This window comes from Mytilus galloprovincialis, chromosome 3 (genome assembly GCF_965363235.1).
Source record: "Mytilus galloprovincialis chromosome 3, xbMytGall1.hap1.1, whole genome shotgun sequence".
Taxonomy (NCBI): Eukaryota; Metazoa; Mollusca; class Bivalvia; order Mytilida; family Mytilidae; genus Mytilus; species Mytilus galloprovincialis.
The window spans coordinates 91,435,588-91,455,217 of NC_134840.1; the positions used below are offsets into that span (position 1 = coordinate 91,435,588).

Here is a 19,630-nt window from a genome sequence, read left to right on the forward strand (position 1 = left end):
GTTTGATATAGAAGAAAAATTGTGTAATATCTTATAATGCTTTTGCGTGTTTAAAATATTTTATTTCAATGTCTTCTTTGGCATGAATAAATAAAATTTGATACCATTTTCTTAAGAAGAAATTTATATGAAGAATAAACAAATAAAATACTGATTATCAGTGTTGATGTAGTTGTGTATTCGTTATCATAGCGCAAGTCGTTGGAATGCAAAATATGCTAGGAGTTATTTATAACAATCATTCAGACTAGTACAGAAAAAAAAAATATTTCTCATATTTAATGAAAACTGCTGTTTGCGTAAGTGCTGAACGTAACTAAGGAATTTTAATACTGAATTTCGATAATATCTTTGAGGAGGTTACAAGTATATCATATACAGGAAGATGTCCATTTCATAATTAACTTTTAAAGGATATACTACTTAAAATTCTTGAGTATAGAAGTGTGTCGGGAAATAGAAAAGGAAAAGGGGATTGATTTAAGTATGATGGCATTCGAGAGACAAGATAATACTCCGACGTATGTTAACTTTCAAATCCGTAAAGGTAGGGATTTCTAATTTAACTAATTACATTTTGTTTTTATTTTTTAATAATTATGTTACTTGTGTTGTAATTAGTTACATTTGTTTATTTTTGTTACTACTTTTCTATGAATACCATTACGTTTTGTGTTTCGTTTTAATGAATGATTGATATTTATTCTCATAAACCAAACACAGATAAAATCAACAAGTATCATAGTTTCTTATTAATTACATTATATTGTATTGATAAAATTATTTCATTCCACAATATTTAAAAATATTACCAAGAACATTGAAATACTCGAAATATTTGTATATTTTAATATTCATATGGACCCTTTCTTTAGCTACGCTAAATGTGAAAAGACCATATCAAAAACTGCAAGTATACTGCATTGACATTGATACAATTCAAAAGGGTTTGCACATGGATCAGATACAGAGAATGAAACTCCCATTATTCCTTTTTTTGAAAAAAAAGTTTAAAAAAATATTTGATTTTCCTTTGATTTATAATTTGAAGCGGAAACTGATTTTGCTGAGTTTAACCCAAAAAGTCTGAATTTGAAACGAAATTTTTCTTATACGCTTGCAGACAGACATATCGCAATAATTCTCGTTTTGTGTGAAATTCGAAAAATGTGTTCGAATATGTGATTTAATATATTTCTTTAGTCTGTTAAAACAAAACAGACCAAACCGCTACAAATTGTTTTAATCATTTAATTCATAGATCAAAAATTTTGTTTATATCGAAATTAGGGATACAGTTGCATTATTATTGAGTGATGAGAATTGAATGACCTTGAATATGGAATTCAATTCAATTACAAAGCTGTAAGAAAAAGATTGGATCAATACATTTTTTTTTATCTGTATGATTCCATGGATTGCTGCATTCGATGCCAAGGTTAAGGGGTTGAAATGGTACGGGCTGCGTAGTTGTTTTAAAACAAAAAGGTTGTTAAATTAAACAAAAGGAAATGACGTGACCAGGAAAGGGAAATTATAAAATTGGAAAACCTTATAAATTGTATAAAATGTTTACTAAATGAAAAACCGAAATTGATGTTGCTTATGTTACATTGAAGTTAGTTTGAGTAACAACTTGTGTGTAGTCTTCCTACAAATTCAATCAAAGAATGCATTTTCATTCCGAAATAATTTCATTATCTCACTGTATAAATGTATTTAAGTATATTTTAAAACAAGAGACTTTTTTGGTAGTATATATATACTAAAAAAAATATATCTCGTTTTAAAGTTCAAGATTGACGGGTTCCAAACACAAAGGAGTGTCTTCTTTTTGGTATGAATAAAATTAGTAAATGATATACAAATGGACATGAATGTGAAAAAAAAATATTCATACGAATTCAAAACTATCGGTTACAGGATGTTTATGTCTTTTAAAACTATGATCATCAAGCTGGTTAAAATCAAAAACACAGAAGTTATATAGGTATTGGTTTTTGGTTTCGGGATGTTGAAAAATTAAAACCCCTTATATTAAGAATTTCGAAAATATTTATGCATAATCATACAACAACAAGTTCGTTATTGAAGGAATATCTTCGTTCTTGAAGGAATATCTTCTGGGCATGCTATATTTATATATTTGTCAGTCAACTTAAAATTTAGAATGGAAATTGGAAATGTATAGATAACATATATCATATATATGTCCAAATTTTAAGCTGTGACCAAGGACATTGTATACAGGTCATAGTTGACCGGAATCTTTTATTTCTTACCGAAGTTACAGTTTTCTTGCATAGCTCTTTGAATTATATGACTATATGATTCGTTTTTGTAAGTAACACCCCCCCCCCTCCTTCTTACACAGTATATCAAATTATTGCATGTGATTCAAAATAATGTATCAATCATTATAGTTTCATGTATATAAATATATCTATATTTATTTAATAGATCATTTCGGATAAGCAAAATGGACTACTTGATAGATTTTAAACTAAACACTTCACAGAAATTTTACATCTTGATTATCTGTTCTTTTCAAAATTTTCTAACTTAAATAATTAAGTATTACATATTTCATAATTGTTTTTTTTTTTACTGCAACGTTCTTTCTTTCATGGGCCCCGTGGATCTGAGCCGTGGATAAAGTGATTATTTTATAATTTTTATAAATTCATTTGATAACGGCTGAGATAACGGTTCTAAATCACGCATCATGTTTGCCATTCCAATGATTGACATTTGTCGTTTCCCTCCTAAATTTACAATCACAGGCCGTAACCTAATATGGAATTAAACAAAATAGTAGAAATATTTTGTCCTACTTCAGTAAATTTATCTCTAAGGCACGTTATCAGTGGAATGCAAGGTATCCCATATTGGAATAAATTAAATGCTTCAGTGACTTGCACACATTTCCCATGATTCCGTGTTACGTCTGACAAAAAGATGTCCGAAGGTATGTTTACGTTCTAATACTTTTACGTTCATTACAATTTTGTACGATTTGCGTTTAAATTATCTGTTTAATTATGAATTTATATAACAACTCTATGTATTGAATTAGATATTGACCCTTGTCGGTGCATTTCTTTCTTAAATCTTAAAATGATCGTAAATTCCTGGGATGTCCCGATAGACTCGCGGGCACCTGCTAGATAATTTAAGGAATGTAACGGTTAACGTGATTTTGGATGTCGGATGGGACACCTGGGAACAGACAATGATTGTTCTAACTCTTCAACTTCATTTGGCTTGCTTTCTTTGAAAGTGGTTCCAATTAACATGACTGGTTCATTTTAATATTATAAAAATGTGTACATATACACGAAATTGTGTATTTCCCCAAATTAGTCAGGTTGGGTACAACGAGGGTACAACCAATCAACTCGGGAACTATTCCCCAAATAAGTCACAATCTCTCAATTGAGTAATCAATTGATAATGCTAAAATCAAATTTTTTAACTGATTTTTTTTATACAAACTTTTTGACATATTTTATAATAAAAAATGCATCAATTTTTTAAAATAATGATAATGAATACTACAGTGACGATCCAGGGGGGTCCGGGGTTTTTTTTTTTTGGCCGATCAATGCATTTGAATGGGTGCATATAGTTGGAACCCCCCTTTACTCTTGGTTGGGAACCCCCCCCCCCCCCCCTTTTTAAAATGGCTGGATCCGCCACTGTACTAAGCCCTAACCTGATTTACTGAAAAGTTATGAGTCTACCAAAAGTTCCCCATTTGGTGTGTTGACCCAATCCTGTTAGTGGCAAGTTGGCAACCTTAAAGTAAAACAATAGAAAGTGTTCTGTATCTCCATTCTTTTTAATTTGGTATCTGGGGGGGGGGGGGGCGCGCACTCCAGTCATGCTTCAGTGATTCCCTATATAATCAACCAAATTTTTCCCACGAAAGGGCCCCCCTGGATCCGCCTATGGTAATGTTATGATGACTTTTTAAAATACAATTATCAAGAAAGAGATAATGATGTCTTGAATATTTTTTTCATTGGGTTGCTTGTCCACATTTTTTTTTCTCCACACATACATATAGTTGTTAAAATATATGCTCGGATTTAGTATTGTTGACTACAATGTATTATTTTGCAATTGAAACCTTTCCACCTTTTAAAATGTTGGCATATCATGGTAATTTGTAATGGTGGGTCATATACATATGCAGTCGTGGTGGTATAAACAAAATATCTAAATGTTATTAATGTATAAAACTGCGTTTTCTACAGTGTATATTCCTTAAACTTGTAATATTATAATTTAGAAATTTATGTAGAATCAAACCAATTTTCAAAATCAAAATTATTTGACAGAACCAATTAATGGTTATTTCTGGTCATATTTTTGACTGATAATTTGTTTATACTGTAAATGTATGGTATGTACATTCATAATGTTGTAGGAGTAGTATGGGTTAATATTCTATCAAACAGCTAAAAAAATAAAGTTCGTTATACATACTAATCCTTAGAATTTGAAAGAAAAATTACAAAGAGATATAATTATGTTAAATGGCTGAGAGTGATTGACCTGGTTTCAATAATGGTGGAGGGAAAACTTTGTACTTATCCTGCTAAGGGGTCACTGTCTCTCCCTTTTTTCAATTTGTTGAAGGCAGTGCAGGAAAAAAATATTAAAATTATTTTAGAACTGTCAGCATATAAAATGTATTTTAAATAGGAATAAGAAATTAACGACTAACATGAGCAGATAACAAAAGAGATAAGTGTTTTCCTGTTTTTGCTTGTAACATTTAAAATATTTTTGTAATATTTCATGTTCTTCTTGAAATGAAATAAAGTCATTAAAAAATGACAAGAAAAATGCATTTGAAACTCATTAAATTAATAAATGGTTTTCATGAAGGCATCATTTCTCTTCATGAAACAGAAATATGCCGAGATGGGTTGGTGTTCATCAGGATAACAGACACAACAGGCTTATATAATCTAAACATTCCAAGCAATAAATATTTTCTTGTATGATTCATACATATTTATTAGAGATTGAAACACAGCCAAAAAATTCAATCACTTATGAAATTCATTACAGATTTATGACCTAGCCAATTACTATGTTACTAATTATGATAGAATTTCACACTTCAATTGACAAAATATAATCACTAAAAGATTTAAATTGTTATGTTTTGTTAATCACATGACATGGTTTTTAAATACACACATGTTTAAACTGTTTGTTTGTTTGTAGAATTAGCCAAAGGAGATATGTTGAGAGGAGATTATATATACACAGAACAAGAACCTAGAACCATGCAGCAACAGACACAATACAGGGACCCTCCTCCTTACCCGGGACATTCGAAACAAATGTATACCCAACAATCAGGTGCGTTATTTTAATAAGATACAAATTAATTATGTGTTAAAAGATGGAAGTTGGTAATCATGTTTTTTCATCTTAAATTTGAGATCTGCAGACATGTAACAAGCATGTGTAATTCACCTTGACACAAATATTAATCAGTATATTCGGTGTATATATGTAATCTTTAAATAGATCATTATGAATGTTGCTTGAATTACTGATGTATGAAATTTCTCAAATTTCGTAAGATGAGCGAAGCTTTTTAAGATTATTATCAATCTCTTTGTTTTTTGTTGTCTATCTTTAGAAGAGTATATAAATACGTGTTTTAAGTATTCTTGATTTAATTATGTAATTCATAGAGGTGGTCTTATTATAACTGAGTGTTTTATTTAGGGAATATTATAACAGCAGTGCATATATTGTGTGTTTCAGGTTTGAGACAAAGTTTTTCAGGAAGTGAAACCAGTACAGATGTATCTGTGTCTTCTATGGAAAACTTATCAACAACACAAAGACAGGAACCACAAGGGGAGGAAACTCACACACCGACCCAACAAAATTACCATCAGCCGGAGTTTAGTGAGATGGGTTATAGTATATTAGAAAGACTTGGAATGCCAAAAACTGCAATGGACTTTATTCCTTCTACAAATCAGCCATATTATAATATGTCAGGACATCCACAACACTGTATTCCTTACCCCACAGATCCTAACGGATATCTGAACTGTCCGTCATGTTCAGTTTCACAATGGCAAACAAATCCAAGTACATTTAGTGGAATTTGTACGGGAATTAAAAATTCATCAGTTAGTAGTGAAAATGTGACGACTTTTTCGAACGCTCCTATTTATTCTAGTCCTAGCTGGAATATTGAACATTCTCCTAATCAGCTTCAGTCGAGTTATTTTACAACTTTACCTCCTCCTCCGGAGTATCCTGGTACTAAAGCTAATGAACTCCGAAGGTCTTATGAAACTGTAGAAAGAACAGACATGACAACATGTCGATCGCAGCCAGATCTGTCTCGATACATGGAAGCACATAATAAACAAAGTCACCATGGAAGTGGACATTTATTAAGTGTTGAACGAGATCACACAAACTTTGGAACAAGGTACAATATTGTTCATCCATTTAACTTTCGGATTTTGTTCAATTATTTTAAATGAGATAAGTCTTCAATTGTTTTTCATTAACAATGGTTAAAGAAACAGAAAACATATTTAAAAAAAAGTTGAAAAAAATCATAGAGAATACATGTACATGTAAAATATGACTTTAGCATTTTAAACTACATGTACATTAATCAATAAGGAATTTTAAAGTGAGTGAGGAAACTTAAAATTTGGTAACCATGCTGAGTCAAAAATATGATTATTCACATTAAAAATATTATTTCCTGTGAATGAAACAAAATATGAAGCTCAGACAATTATTTAAAAGCAGAATGTGGAAGCACATTTAGACACTAATGACTTTAAAAAGTTTTAAAAAAAACTGGAGTCAAGGATACATGAAATACATGCTGCTTAAAGTTACAATAAACCTAGATTGTGTTTTTATTTTATTGCTTTGTAGTTCAATTCAAGGCTTTACAAAGAAAACTTTGCAACTGCAAAGGATAAAAATTATATATCAAACCAAGTACATGTAGTCAGATAGATAGAAATAAAAAGATGTGGAATGAGTGCCAATGAGACAACTTTCCATCCCAGTCACAACATGTGTAAAAAGAAAACAAGTATACATTGTAGGGGAAAGTATGGCCTTATAAACACAGAGCCTTGGGTCACACAGAATGACAGAACAGCTAGGAATCAAGTTTATATTAAATATTAAAATCTTACAAAAAATTAATATTAATGTCATTTTGATGTAATTTCAGATTACCAGTTCAAAATGTGCTACTACCAGAAATGGATGATTGCAGTGTTTTAACAGCAAGTACAGGAAAAATGTTAAATATTTTAACCGATGAAAATAAGAAACTTCGAGAGGACTTGAACAATTACCATAGAAAAGTTGCCATATTACAAAAGGTATGTATATTTAGAATTAGATATTGAAAAGCTATGATAAACTAGTTAGAATTTATAAATATTTCTTATGGTGATCAAAGTAAATACACAAATATTTGACTGAAAGGGATCCGGAGATAACTCTTAGTGAACATAGCTTCTTTAAGTTTTTGGTGCTACACATGTATTTGGTTGCCCTTTGCTTAACATATTCATGTAAACAAGATCTCCTTGTATCCATACATGTATATGATTTATGAAAAGAATTAGGGATTCATTGTTATTGGTTGGAAATTAATTTTCATTTATTTCATGGGAAGGTTACATGTATAAAGGTTAACTGAACCACAAACTTGAATTTTCAACAAAATACAAATCTGCTAGACCATTTAGATTTTGATTATTTCTTTCTTTATACTTGCAGTTTGAATTAGAAATTAAGAAAGTTCATGAAGATTATGAATCCTTAGTCCAGTCATCAAGAAAAAGAGAGAAATTAGAAAACATGAGGAAGAAACGATATGAAGAAGAAATTAAGAAATTGTACTTGTCCAATAAACAGTTACAAGGTATATATATATATACATGTATAAGACATATATATTTACTTTAATGTATGTGCAAATTATTAAAATGCTTACATTTCAAAATATGTCATAAAAAAATCAACTTACCATGAAAAGTAAAATATGCTACATGTATAATGTTAATTCTTTAGGCAAAATGTAGGCAAAAAGGTAGAGTAAAAAATTAGTACTAAAAAGAAATGTCAGATTGCAATAGTCATAAATCAAAGAAATCTGATGAAAATGAAACTGAACAATATATTTTGTTATGTAAATTTGAGAAATGAATTAGCTTTATATCTAAATTTTTTTTTTTTTTTTTTCTCAGAAAAAGTTGCATCAGACACGTCTTTAGATGGGAAATCAGGTATGTAAAGTAGTTGTGAAGTAGTTGAATAATCAACATGATAGATGTCTTTAAAATAAATATCATTAGTAGGTTACAAAAAGTCTGAGTTAAAAGAGAAGAGTAGATTTCGGAAGAGAAGTTGCACGTGTATTTGGTAGATATTATCCAGCCATATCTGATTTAAATGTTGACATATTTTTCCTACAGGTAGAAATTTATCTCTGCCAGACAGGATGTTACGTGCCCTCAGCAGAAATATTTTTCAAGTGCCTGCATTCATGATCATTCATAAAAGTGATTAAGTTTCACATGCTCATTATTGTGATGGCAGCATGCCAAAATTTAATGATCTATACTGAAAGTTTGGTTGATGATATTGCAGTTTATCTTTTTTTCGACTGTACAGTTTTTGTGCACGATGCAGTGAGGGTCTCTAGGTTACAAATAATACTTTATACTGTAATGAAAGGTTTTTCTGCAGCTTGCTTTTTTCTAAACACATGTATGTATTTATTTGCAAGTTCCTTATTCTTCCTCATTAACAAAGGTAGAATTAATAGTAATCTTAATTTTTTATTTTAATTTGGTCTGAAAAACAAGTTTCCTCTCACAATGCCACTGTGCTACATTTTTTTTGTTTTATTTCATGGTGTTTTACACACATTACATCAAGTAATATTGTGCTAATACATGAAAACTTACATTGTGAACAGTGTTAACACATAAGTGTATAAATCTTTGACATGTGTTGTATCTCTTTCTTTTAATAGAAAAGGAAGTACAGACAACACAAAAGAACTATGAAATGGAAATAGTATCTCTGAAAGGAGAAGTACAAGAATGGAAAGACAAAAATGGCATTTTAGATGATGCTTTAACTAATGCACAAGCAAATGTTGTTCATTTGGAAAAAGAGGTAAAGGACTAAAAATAACCTAGGCTCCGTGTTGAAGACCATACCTTGACCTATAATGGTTTACTTTTATAAATTGTGACTTGGATGGAGAGTTGTCTCATTGGCACTCATACCACATCTTCCTATATCGATGTTAATAGCCGACTTTTTTTGATACGATAATATCCTTTATAAAAAGCATGCTTTCTTATGTATGATTAAATTACATAGAAATGAAGAAAGGTTGAGTAAGGGTTCAAAAATAAAATATTTATAATAAACAGAGAAAAAATCTTTGTTATACTCTATTTCATAAGTAGACATGTTCTCTGCAGTTATTGCATATATATTTTTTTATATTTATCACATACATTTGTAGCAATTATAGAATCCCTTATGCTTATACAGTACCATTGTTTTAACAAACTAAAACTGAAGGATTATCCAAAAACTAAAGGATTATCCTAAATCTGAAGGATTATCCAAAAAATTTGATTTTGTGTTTTATCTAGTTCTTGTGTTTGAAACATAAGTAATAGCTTCTGTCTAATTGTAGTGCTGTAAAAAACAAGTACAGATGGAGAGATTAGAAAACTTACAAAAGGCTTTCTCCTCATTACAAGCAGCTTGTTCCAAAAGAGAACAAATGGAAAAACAACTTAGAACAAGATTAGAAAAAGAAAATGAAACACTTAAACAACAAATAAAGGTAAGGGAAGACGTATACAAACAAACTTTATTTGAAAAAGAGAGTCCACGACCGTGATAATGTAATATTTCAGTATGTCATAAGTTCAGACTTGAAGAGTGTTTTATCAACAAAAGAACTGTATTTAAAGACATTGTCATTGTTGAAAGTTTTGAAAAGTCATTCTGTCATTTTCTGATTAACCCTATATTCAAGTTAAATATGAACTACATTGTGTTGTAAAATGTAGAAATCATGTGATGTACATGTACATTGAAAGGATTCTTAAGTGCATAGTTGGTAACATTGTTTCTTTATAACCCTGTTTGAATATGGTCAAGGTGCAGTGATGTAAAATAATGCTGAATGATGTGCCTTTATAAGTTGGGTTTTTGATGTATTGTTTCCTTTTGTTGCAGGGTAAAGATCCAAAAACAATAGAAAAGAAGTCGGACGAAATTTTAGATACCACAAATCTATCTTCTTTACAAAGACTACTGAATGAAAAAGATGCAAAGATATTAGAACTAAAAACAGAAGTTATAAAGGTAATATTTCTTTTCAATTGAGCAGTCATTCATTATAAATAGAATTTCGTCATAAATGATTTGATGTTACACAGTACATGATGATTTTAGAAGATAACAGCATACCTGTTGGGTTTGAAGGATTACTCTGGGTTTGTGTGCACTGGTATTGCACTAGTTATTATTTGTTTTACATTTTTGTGGCAATAAACCACAAATAACATGGTTAACTAAAAATCTATTTGTTATTTGTTTACATTATCACAAGGATATAAATAAACCACAGAATTAAGTAGTTTCAAACACTAAGAATATGTTGCACCATTTCTTAACTTAATGCATGACTGAAATCAAATTAGGGGGATTGGAGGTTTCTAAAACACAACTACCACAAAATTCCAAGATATCTTATGCAAGATACTATCACCTACAAATTATTATACCCTGCTCTTTAGGATGGGGGTATACCATTGTACCTTTGTCAGTCCGTCCCTTCCATGAAATTACCTCACATTTTCTCAGGAACTACAAATCAAGCGTTATTAAAAACTTCCTGTCAAATATTTTTCTTAGAGCAGTGTAACATTAGTGAGCAGTAGCTTACAACTTTACTTGTTTTAAGTTCCTACATTCTCCTCCTTCATACAATTTATGTTTAAGCAAAGTTATATGAAATTGAATAAACCTTTTGAAAAATTTGCTTAGAAATCGATAATTGTCACTTTGTTCAAACACCACTTTGATTGAAAATGTATTATTTATTTAGAAGATAAGTTTCTATCCAATACATTAAATACATCAGTAAGTAAGTAAGTTTGTAAAAATGTTTGAAATTTGATTAATTGTCAGAGTTATGTTTTCCAGTACCCTCAGGCAATGTATGATTTATTGTAATATAAAATATGCAGTTCTGAATATTTTTTCTAAAATTATGTTTCTTTTCTTTTCAGTGGGAACAGAAATATTTAGAAGAAAATGCCCTGCGACAATTTTCACTACAGAATATGTACAGTAGTTCTAGGTATGTTTTGGGGAAAATCCCTCGTATTCAATGAATGTCGTGCCTGTGGGCGTTTGACAGTTAGAAGTGTTACATTTAGCCCATGGTGTAATTAATGTCACATGTCATTGAGGAATGTGTATCAGTGTAATAATCATTCATGTTTATACCGAATTATAAATATGGCGTTAGCTGAGGTCAAGGTGAAAGAATTTCTGACAGTTGTTGGTATTTTCGTTTGTTCACTGAATGGTACAAATATGTAGGTGTATAAAATACATGTCAATTGAGGTTTATGGTCCAAAGCAAGACATTTGTTGTGTATGAAAATAATCATGATGAAATTATTATTGAAGATGAAGTATAAATGCACTAAAATGTTGGTATTATGCTGAAATGGCATAAAAAATGTTGAACAAAAGCAGTGCAATCCTCACTGTAATTTTAGTTTTATGAAAAATAATGAGGTGGTCCAGAAAATTGAACAAAGTGAAATTCAACTGCATCTATATTTTTATAAGTGAATAAATTATGAATCATTATAAAATTTAAACATTGTAAAAATGTAACATAAATTAATTAAAATACCAGAAAAGTCATATTTTGTTAACTTTTTTACAGTGACTCTATAAACACAATGGAGTTGGAGAATGAGAAACGAGAAAAACTTCGTCAAATGGAAGAAATTATTTACAACAAACAGCAGATGCAAGATCTAGAAGCAAAGTAAGTTATCATGAAACATTTGCTGATAAAATAGTGGTAATGATTTCTTGTCAAGATCTAAACATCAAGTTACATGTCAGATATTGTAAGAGATATGATAAACAAGAATTCTTACTTCCTATTTAAAAATGTATATCATTTATACTAGTTGAATTACTATTCATGTTTATTGTATATATTTTCAAATCAGCACTGGTCCCAAATAAGATTTTTTGGGTCTTTTAGCCACTGATGAAAATAATGTTATGGATTATGGGGCAAATAAAAAATTTCCAATTGAGTATTCTGTAAAAAATAAATTTTTAGTGCTTAGGGCAGAAGTTAATGCCAATCATGAACCCAATATAAAAAAATTCAGAAACAGCTCTGAAAAAAGAGTCTTGAGAAAGTTTCAGATTTTCCATGTATTTACACAATCATTTTGCTCAAAATGTATGTGACAAAATGTATATATGAAGTCTGTACATCATTGCCAATTTTTATCTACAGGGTAAAAGCACTGCAGACACAGCTAGCAGAGAAAGATGCGATGATTCGTGTATTTCAGCGATCCCCAATGATGAGAAGTAGTAGTGTGCATACTTTATCCTGCTCTCCCCAGCATTCTCCCCGTCCATCGATGACAAGTTCACTCAGTCGCCAGTTTGATATGCCTTCTAGTATATATGCAACAATAAGACATAACAAAACAGGTAATTATTTAACATGACACATTTAAATCTGGGTAAGCTCTGTCTAAAGAAAAATCTATTGACAGTTTCCCTTCATGATTATCATACTGCTGAATGGGTTTGATTTTTTTCTTTTGAATACATAGATTACAGAAAAAACACATAGTAGTCCTTATTGTAAGATAGATAACAGAAAAAAACACATAGTAGTCCTTATTGTATACATAGATAACAGAAAAAACACATAGTAGTCCTTATTGTATACATAGATAACAGAAAAAACACATAGTAGTTCTTATTGTAAGATAGATAACAGAAAAAACACATAGTAGTCCTTATTGTAAGATAGATAACAGAAAAAAAACACATAGTAGTCCTTATTGTATACATAGATAACAGAAAAAACACATAGTAGTCCTTATTGTAAGATAGATAACAGAAAAAAACACATAGTAGTCCTTATTGTATACATAGATAACAGAAAAAACACATAGTAGTCCTTATTGTATACATAGATAACAGAAAAAACACATAGTAGTTCTTATTGTAAGATAGATAACAGAAAAAACACATAGTAGTCCTTATTGTAAGATAGATAACAGAAAAAAAACACATAGTAGTCCTTATTGTATACATATATAACAGGAAAAACACATAGTTGTCCTTATTGTATACATAGATAACAGAAAAAACACATAGTAGTCTTTATTGTAAGATATGTTTTGATATGTCAAATGGCTATCTTTACATATGTGGATTCATTTTTTTTTTGGGGTATCAATTTTCGTTGATTGAGGAAAACTTGCATTTTAGTTGATATTTGTAGCTATCTCTGTAAACAAAGCCTAAATGAAATTTGTAATTTGTTGAACATTTGAATTTCGTGGTTCACCAATGCCCACGAAACCCACAAAAATTGGTATCCAACGAATAATAATGAATACACAGTATGTGTACAGTTGCAATGAATCTTGTTATCACAATGTACATTTCTGAATCTAAATTAACCTAGATGGGTTATTGAATCATTATTCTCTGAATCTAAATTACCTAGATGGGTCATTGAATCATTATTCTCTGAATCTAAATTACCTAGATGGGTCATTAAATCATTATTCTAGCAGTCATTGGTCATCAACCCGGAAGACACTTCTATAAAATAAACAATTAATAGATGCTGTCTGAAAAATAACATTCCTTTCTTGAAAAAGATTTTTTTTCTATTTTGAAAGATGAGTAACAGTGATTTCCTTTTATATTTTGTGAATGTGTAAATGATTTCAGATTTATAATGAGAAATTTTTGTACGATTTGATGGATATGAAGGAAGTAGTTTTAAAATGATGTATGATTTATACCTATCATTTATACATTTATTTCATTATCTCATTCTTGCATATTTGTCCAAATTGATGGTAAAAAAAATGAAATGAATATTTAATTGTGTAGGACAAGAAGCCATTTTTCATTTTACGAGTGTATAAAATTTCCTAGCTTGTAATTCAAGTGAAAAGTAGTTGTAATTTATCATGTGTGGCCTTAAGGAAATATTCTCATTTTTTTTCTTTGTGAGAAATTACAGGTGTCAGATAAATTTATTTTTAAATATTATTTTCCCCTAAGCAGGTGTATAAAAGATAAGATAATGGAATTTTCCACTGATTTCAGGTAGTACAAGTGCATTAGAAACAGGGAGAGCAATGTCTCTAGACGATGATTTAAAAGACAAGTTTGATAGTATCCACTTAGAGGTAATGAACATTATTAGACTGAAATATATATACAAGTCTTAAGATTTGCACAACGATACCAATATAAGATGGTAATATAGGAAGAGGATGTTATAAAATCATGTTTAATATTGATACAGTGTGTGTGTGTGTCAGTTAAAATGCAGAATACCTGCATTACATCAATGTTCAATTTGCCACAGATTTTATGGTCACTAATACTTTTTACAAGCTTTCCCAAAATTACATTGAAAAAAAGAAAGCATGAAACCCGCATAATGTCAAGTTCCAAAGATCATCTTGAATACCAATCATATCTCCTGACAAAAAAAAAATATGTATTCATTATTTAGCTCTATTGATTGCCACTCTGATTTCTGCTGTATTCCTAAGATGGGACCAGTTCTTGGAAGTTAATCAAATGTGTTTAGAAGTAAGATTAAAATGAAATTAATTTTCCAACTTGGGGTATAAAATCTAGGCTATAATCTGACTTTGATTTGTTGAGAGTGAAAAGTCATTAAAGTAAACTTTTATACACAATATTATGAATATGAAAACAAGTTCAAATATCAAGGTTACATAGTAAATTACTGTTAGATGAAATGTGAATCAACTGATCGTTAAAGTAGCCCCTTAAATTTTATAGAAATGGTAAGCCAATGGAAAGCTCAAGTTTCTGAAGATTTGAAATAGTCCTTAGTTTGATAGTCAAATAAGTTATTTTTTTAATGTATCATTTTCTACCTTTATGTTCTATATTTCCTCTTTGTTTTTCAGAATAAAGATGATTCTTCCGAAGAGGAAGGAGAAAAGGTATGGCAGGTGTGAACAAGGAGAGAAAGAATGGCGGGTGTAAACAAGTGATTTGTTTGAAATCAAGATTCTCTTTTGTGGACCTTGGACTCAAGTTTCTTAAAGAGGACACCTCTTTAAAATTAGTGCTATATCTGTTAAATGTATTAAGATCTATGGTTGTTAGTATTTCCGAGAATAGTTTTGATGTTGTTTCTTTTTTCGTAAGCATATTTTGTTTCGTCTGGGACTGCAAATTTGTACTCTCAGTTATAATGTTTTGTAAATAAGCTTATGTATTTGAAACAACAAGCAAGTCTTGTAAACATACAAGACTTAAAAATTGAAAGTTTAGCAGGATTCATCTTTAGTCATAGATCTGCAGTGTTGTCAAGAACTAGTCTTTTGTTAATTACAGAAGACACTTTCGTAGTTTTTTTTCGTTACCTTTTCTCTCTGGAAGTTGTAGTCTATTAGTATTAGGTTAAACACAGTACCAATATATGAATTGAATGTAAAAAGTATGCATCAACCAAAAATTTGAGATAAAATAAAATATTTATTCATTTAGAGCTATCATGATTTTAAGATTCATTTAAAAATTTAAAAATAGAGCTAACCTGCTCTTGAAATCAGGTCTAGAAATAAAGTCGTAATGTGGTAAAATAAATGTCACATTTTATAAATCTCATTTTACAGGAATGTTAAATGCTTTATTAGTTCAATGCGTTTGAAAAACAAACCTTTTAAGAGGCTGTCCAAGTAAATATCAGGCAAATCCTATGATATGGGTGGCACAACATATTTTTTTTCCCACTGATTTTTTGGTTCCAATGCAATGTTTATATCATACAAAGGATATATATGTCAAAGATATTTTTGAATCAACAGTGGATGGCTCAGAAAATGATTTTAAAGTTCACTAACAACGCAACAAAATTTTGTACAAAAAGAAGAGTTATCTCCCCTTTTCAATGAATTTTCAGTGCTTTCTATGTATTTTTTTTTCTCTTTATTTGTTGCAGTTAATAAAAAAACAAAATCTGATTTTGAGAAAAAATGAATTTGTGATATGAAATAGATGAAAAAACTTTGAAAACAAAATATGTCATGTGCCATCCACTGCCTGGTTTTTCAATGGACACCCTCTTAATCATAATTAACAGCTATTTTGAATATAGATTTCATTTTCCAAATGTCCAAGGTTTTCCATTTTGTGGAATGGCCTTGATTCCATAGCCTCACTTTCATATTCTATCAAATATAGGGAAAATGTTTACATGGTCTTAGTCTTATATGAAATTTTTATTTAATAGGGGGATTTCTTTCACTCAAATTTTAATGTTAACATTCTATTAAATGAGATTATCCTCATAATTTTAATGAAAAGTTTGTTAGCATTTAATATGTTCTGGAACAACTTCAAATTTAATTTTGCCTGTATTTTATTTTTAAATGAAAAAATGTGTTTCTTTAGATATTCATATGATAAAAAAAAGACAACTTCTGAGGTGAATTTAATATTTAGGTTTTTAAAAAACATCAAAGTGACCTTCACCTCTGACCCACATATTTAAACCTCTTGGAAATAAAATTGTACAAAGTATCATTACCTTTTTACACCACGCACATAAAAATCAGATCGTTATTCTTTGTACATAACTTCATCAGAGCTTTCACTGAGGCAGTTGATCTGCTTACAGTAAACATCATTTTACATCGTTCATTGTTTCTTCTAATATCTTGTCAACTTACTTCATATTAAAATTCCATATTTAGAACATAACCAAATTATGACTGCCAGATTTTAAGAGCTGTAATGATTCAGACAGTTTTGTGTCTGACCTTGGCAGCTTTGTGGTTTGTTTGATTATAAAACAATTTGTCTATTTTTAGTTCAATTGACTTTGTTTAGTCAAAATATTATTGTTTTTACTGGTTAATTTATTGAATGTATGGAGAGAACAAAATGACACCATTGTCTTTCAGTGTGAGAGTTGCTTAGAGAGATTTGAATTAGGAATGGTGCATTGCTAGAACCAAATTGATGTTATCTATGTAAAAGAAAGTGTTCATATGTTCATTATCATAATTTGTATATAGTCAACCTATTGAGATTATTGTCATATGTTTAGAAGTGCAATACTAGTTACTATGGTGCTATCAACATAAAATGTTAGAGATATTGTATAAAATTATTATCAGAATGTAGACATTTGCTAGTATTTTTGAAAATTTACATGTTTCCTATGGTACCATTCATCAACAAAGTGATTAAACTTTATTTTAGTAATTTGTCTTGAATACATTTTTTTCCATTGCACATTTTACATACAAAGGTAATATAATTGTTACTTGCTTGATATTCTTCACAATTTTGTTGTAAAAATTCTGACAGGAAGGCAATCAAAATGGCTGTCTTCATGAATTGTGTTTTTTAACCAGTACTTGACCGATGATGATGTACATACTATATATTAGAAATGTTTACATTTGAGCATTTAACAGGGTATTCTGTTGTTTGAATCTCTTATTTGTTTTTTGTTGTTTTTTTGTTGTTGTTGATATGCACATTAACTTGAGCAAACCTTGTTTTAGCAATGTATCCAATATTGAGTGTGAGAAGGGAGATAATTCAATTTGAAAATCCTGACTGGAGAATAGTTCTCTTAGTCATATTTATTTGTAAATATTTTTTAAAGTGCCAATTTTGTATGTAAACCAGCTGGACTGTGATTTTTATTGTGTAAAAATTGTAAAATATGATGTCAAAAATTATCTATGCAAAATAAAACATGAAAATTGATAGCTTGTTTATTTCACGAGTAAATGGACCAATCAATGATATTTCACATCAATACAGCAGTGAAAAATGACTACTGGGCTGAATTAGAATACATGCAACAGAGTTTTTACAAGGCTTCAAAGCTTATTCATTTACCACAAATGATAAATAAACTCTGTATGTGCCTGTCCCAAGTCAGGAGCCTGTAATTCAGTGTTTGTCGCTTGTTTATGTGTTACATATTTGTTTTTCGTTCATTTTTTTACATAAATAAGGCCGTTAGTTTTCTCATTTGAATTGTTTTACATTGTCTTATCGGGGCCTTTTATAGCTGACTATGCGGTATGGGCTTTGCACATTGTTGAAGGCCGTATGGTGACCTATAGTTGTTAATGTCTGTGTCATTTTGGTGGATAGTTGTCTCATTGGCAATCATATCACATCTTCTTTTTTATATCATCATAGATACCAGGACTAAATTTTGTATATACGCCAGACGTGCGTTTTGTCTACAAAAGACTCATCAGTGACACTCGAATCCAAAAAAGTTGAAAAGGTCAAATAAAGTATGAAGTTGAAGAGCACTGAGGACCAAAATTCCTAAAAGTTATATGAGGATCAAAATGAAAAATTATACATTTCCTAACAGCTTCAATATTGACAGAGTGGTTAAGAAAAATAATGAGAAGTAGGATACTCCACATTTCCATACACTGATAGTTCCTTCAATAATAAGAATGAGAAAATGAAGAGTTGGTTTTACCTTAAAAAGATGCTAAAGCCATTTCTTATATCAGGATGAATAGTCAAAAGAATTGTAAATTATCAAAGAATCTTCCATTATGGATGTAAAAATGTTTGTTCTGGTCATAGGTTATTGTCATATTGGAATCATTCTTGTTATTCATTGAAGTCAAGAGTTTCTGTGGCAATAAGGGTTCATATAAATGAGTATAACACTTTTGAAGGCCAGACAGTTTAGAGAATGACATAGCATGAACAGTCATCTATTATTGAGAGTATTTGGACCTCACAATTAAATTAGGGTTTTTTTTCTTGCCTGCACTGGAAATCAATGTTTAAGTCAGTGTATTGGTTGCTATGACTAAATGTCTGTCTGATATATTGGCCCTTGGTCTCATGTTTACCTACCAGGATGAAAAATGTTTCTAATGTAAGTCACCATCATTTGTTATAAGTTTTGGTTTCGAGGATTTGCATATGACTTTTACCTGAAATTACAGAAGTTATTTTTAAGTCTCCCAAACAAAGTTTGGAGACTTATTGTTTTTGCTCAGTTCTTATTATTTTTATTATTCTTCTTTTTCTTTTTCTTTTTCTTTTTCTTTTTCTTTTTCTTTTTCCGCCACTTTAAAAAAATGAACTTGTTCGCAGCGTTTCTCCAAAACCACTTGTCTGATTTACTTAGGATTTCATAAAATGTTAGACTAACATGTCTAGGTGAGCCATCAATCGTTCGTTTGTGCATTGGGTCTATTAAGGGGTATTTTGGGGG

General features: G+C 30.0%; 1 protein-coding gene across 3 annotated transcripts; it reads left to right on the forward strand.

The window, feature by feature from the left end:
* Nucleotides 1–349: 349 nt before the first annotated feature.
* On the forward strand, nt 350–15,868 carry LOC143069372 (angiomotin-like protein 1). Of its 3 annotated transcripts, none has more exons than XM_076243967.1 (14): nt 350–547; nt 5,242–5,379; nt 5,794–6,478; nt 7,250–7,403; nt 7,807–7,951; nt 8,277–8,315; nt 9,068–9,213; nt 9,749–9,901; nt 10,300–10,428; nt 11,358–11,428; nt 12,029–12,133; nt 12,623–12,825; nt 14,473–14,555; nt 15,315–15,868. In XM_076243967.1, the coding sequence occupies exons 1-14, from the start codon at nt 487–489 to the stop codon at nt 15,363–15,365; spliced, it is 2,163 nt and encodes a 720-aa protein (XP_076100082.1). In that variant the 5' UTR covers nt 350–486; the 3' UTR covers nt 15,366–15,868. The 3 variants fall into 3 exon arrangements, with proteins under 3 accessions (XP_076100082.1, XP_076100083.1, XP_076100081.1); XM_076243968.1 differs by lacking the exon at nt 350–547 and adding an exon at nt 2,845–2,968; XM_076243966.1 differs by lacking the exon at nt 350–547 and adding an exon at nt 3,180–3,301.
* The last annotated feature ends 3,762 nt before the right edge of the window (nt 15,869–19,630 follow it).

Coding starts and splice junctions, on each gene's coding strand:
- LOC143069372 (XM_076243966.1), top strand. CDS start 3,211: ATGGGACACCTGGGAACAGACAATGATTGTTCTAACTCTTCAACTTCA. Junction 5,380..5,793: donor AATGTATACCCAACAATCAG/GTGCGTTATTTT, acceptor TGTGTGTTTCAG/GTTTGAGACAAAGTTTTTCA. Junction 12,134..12,622: donor ATGCAAGATCTAGAAGCAAA/GTAAGTTATCAT, acceptor TTTTATCTACAG/GGTAAAAGCACTGCAGACAC.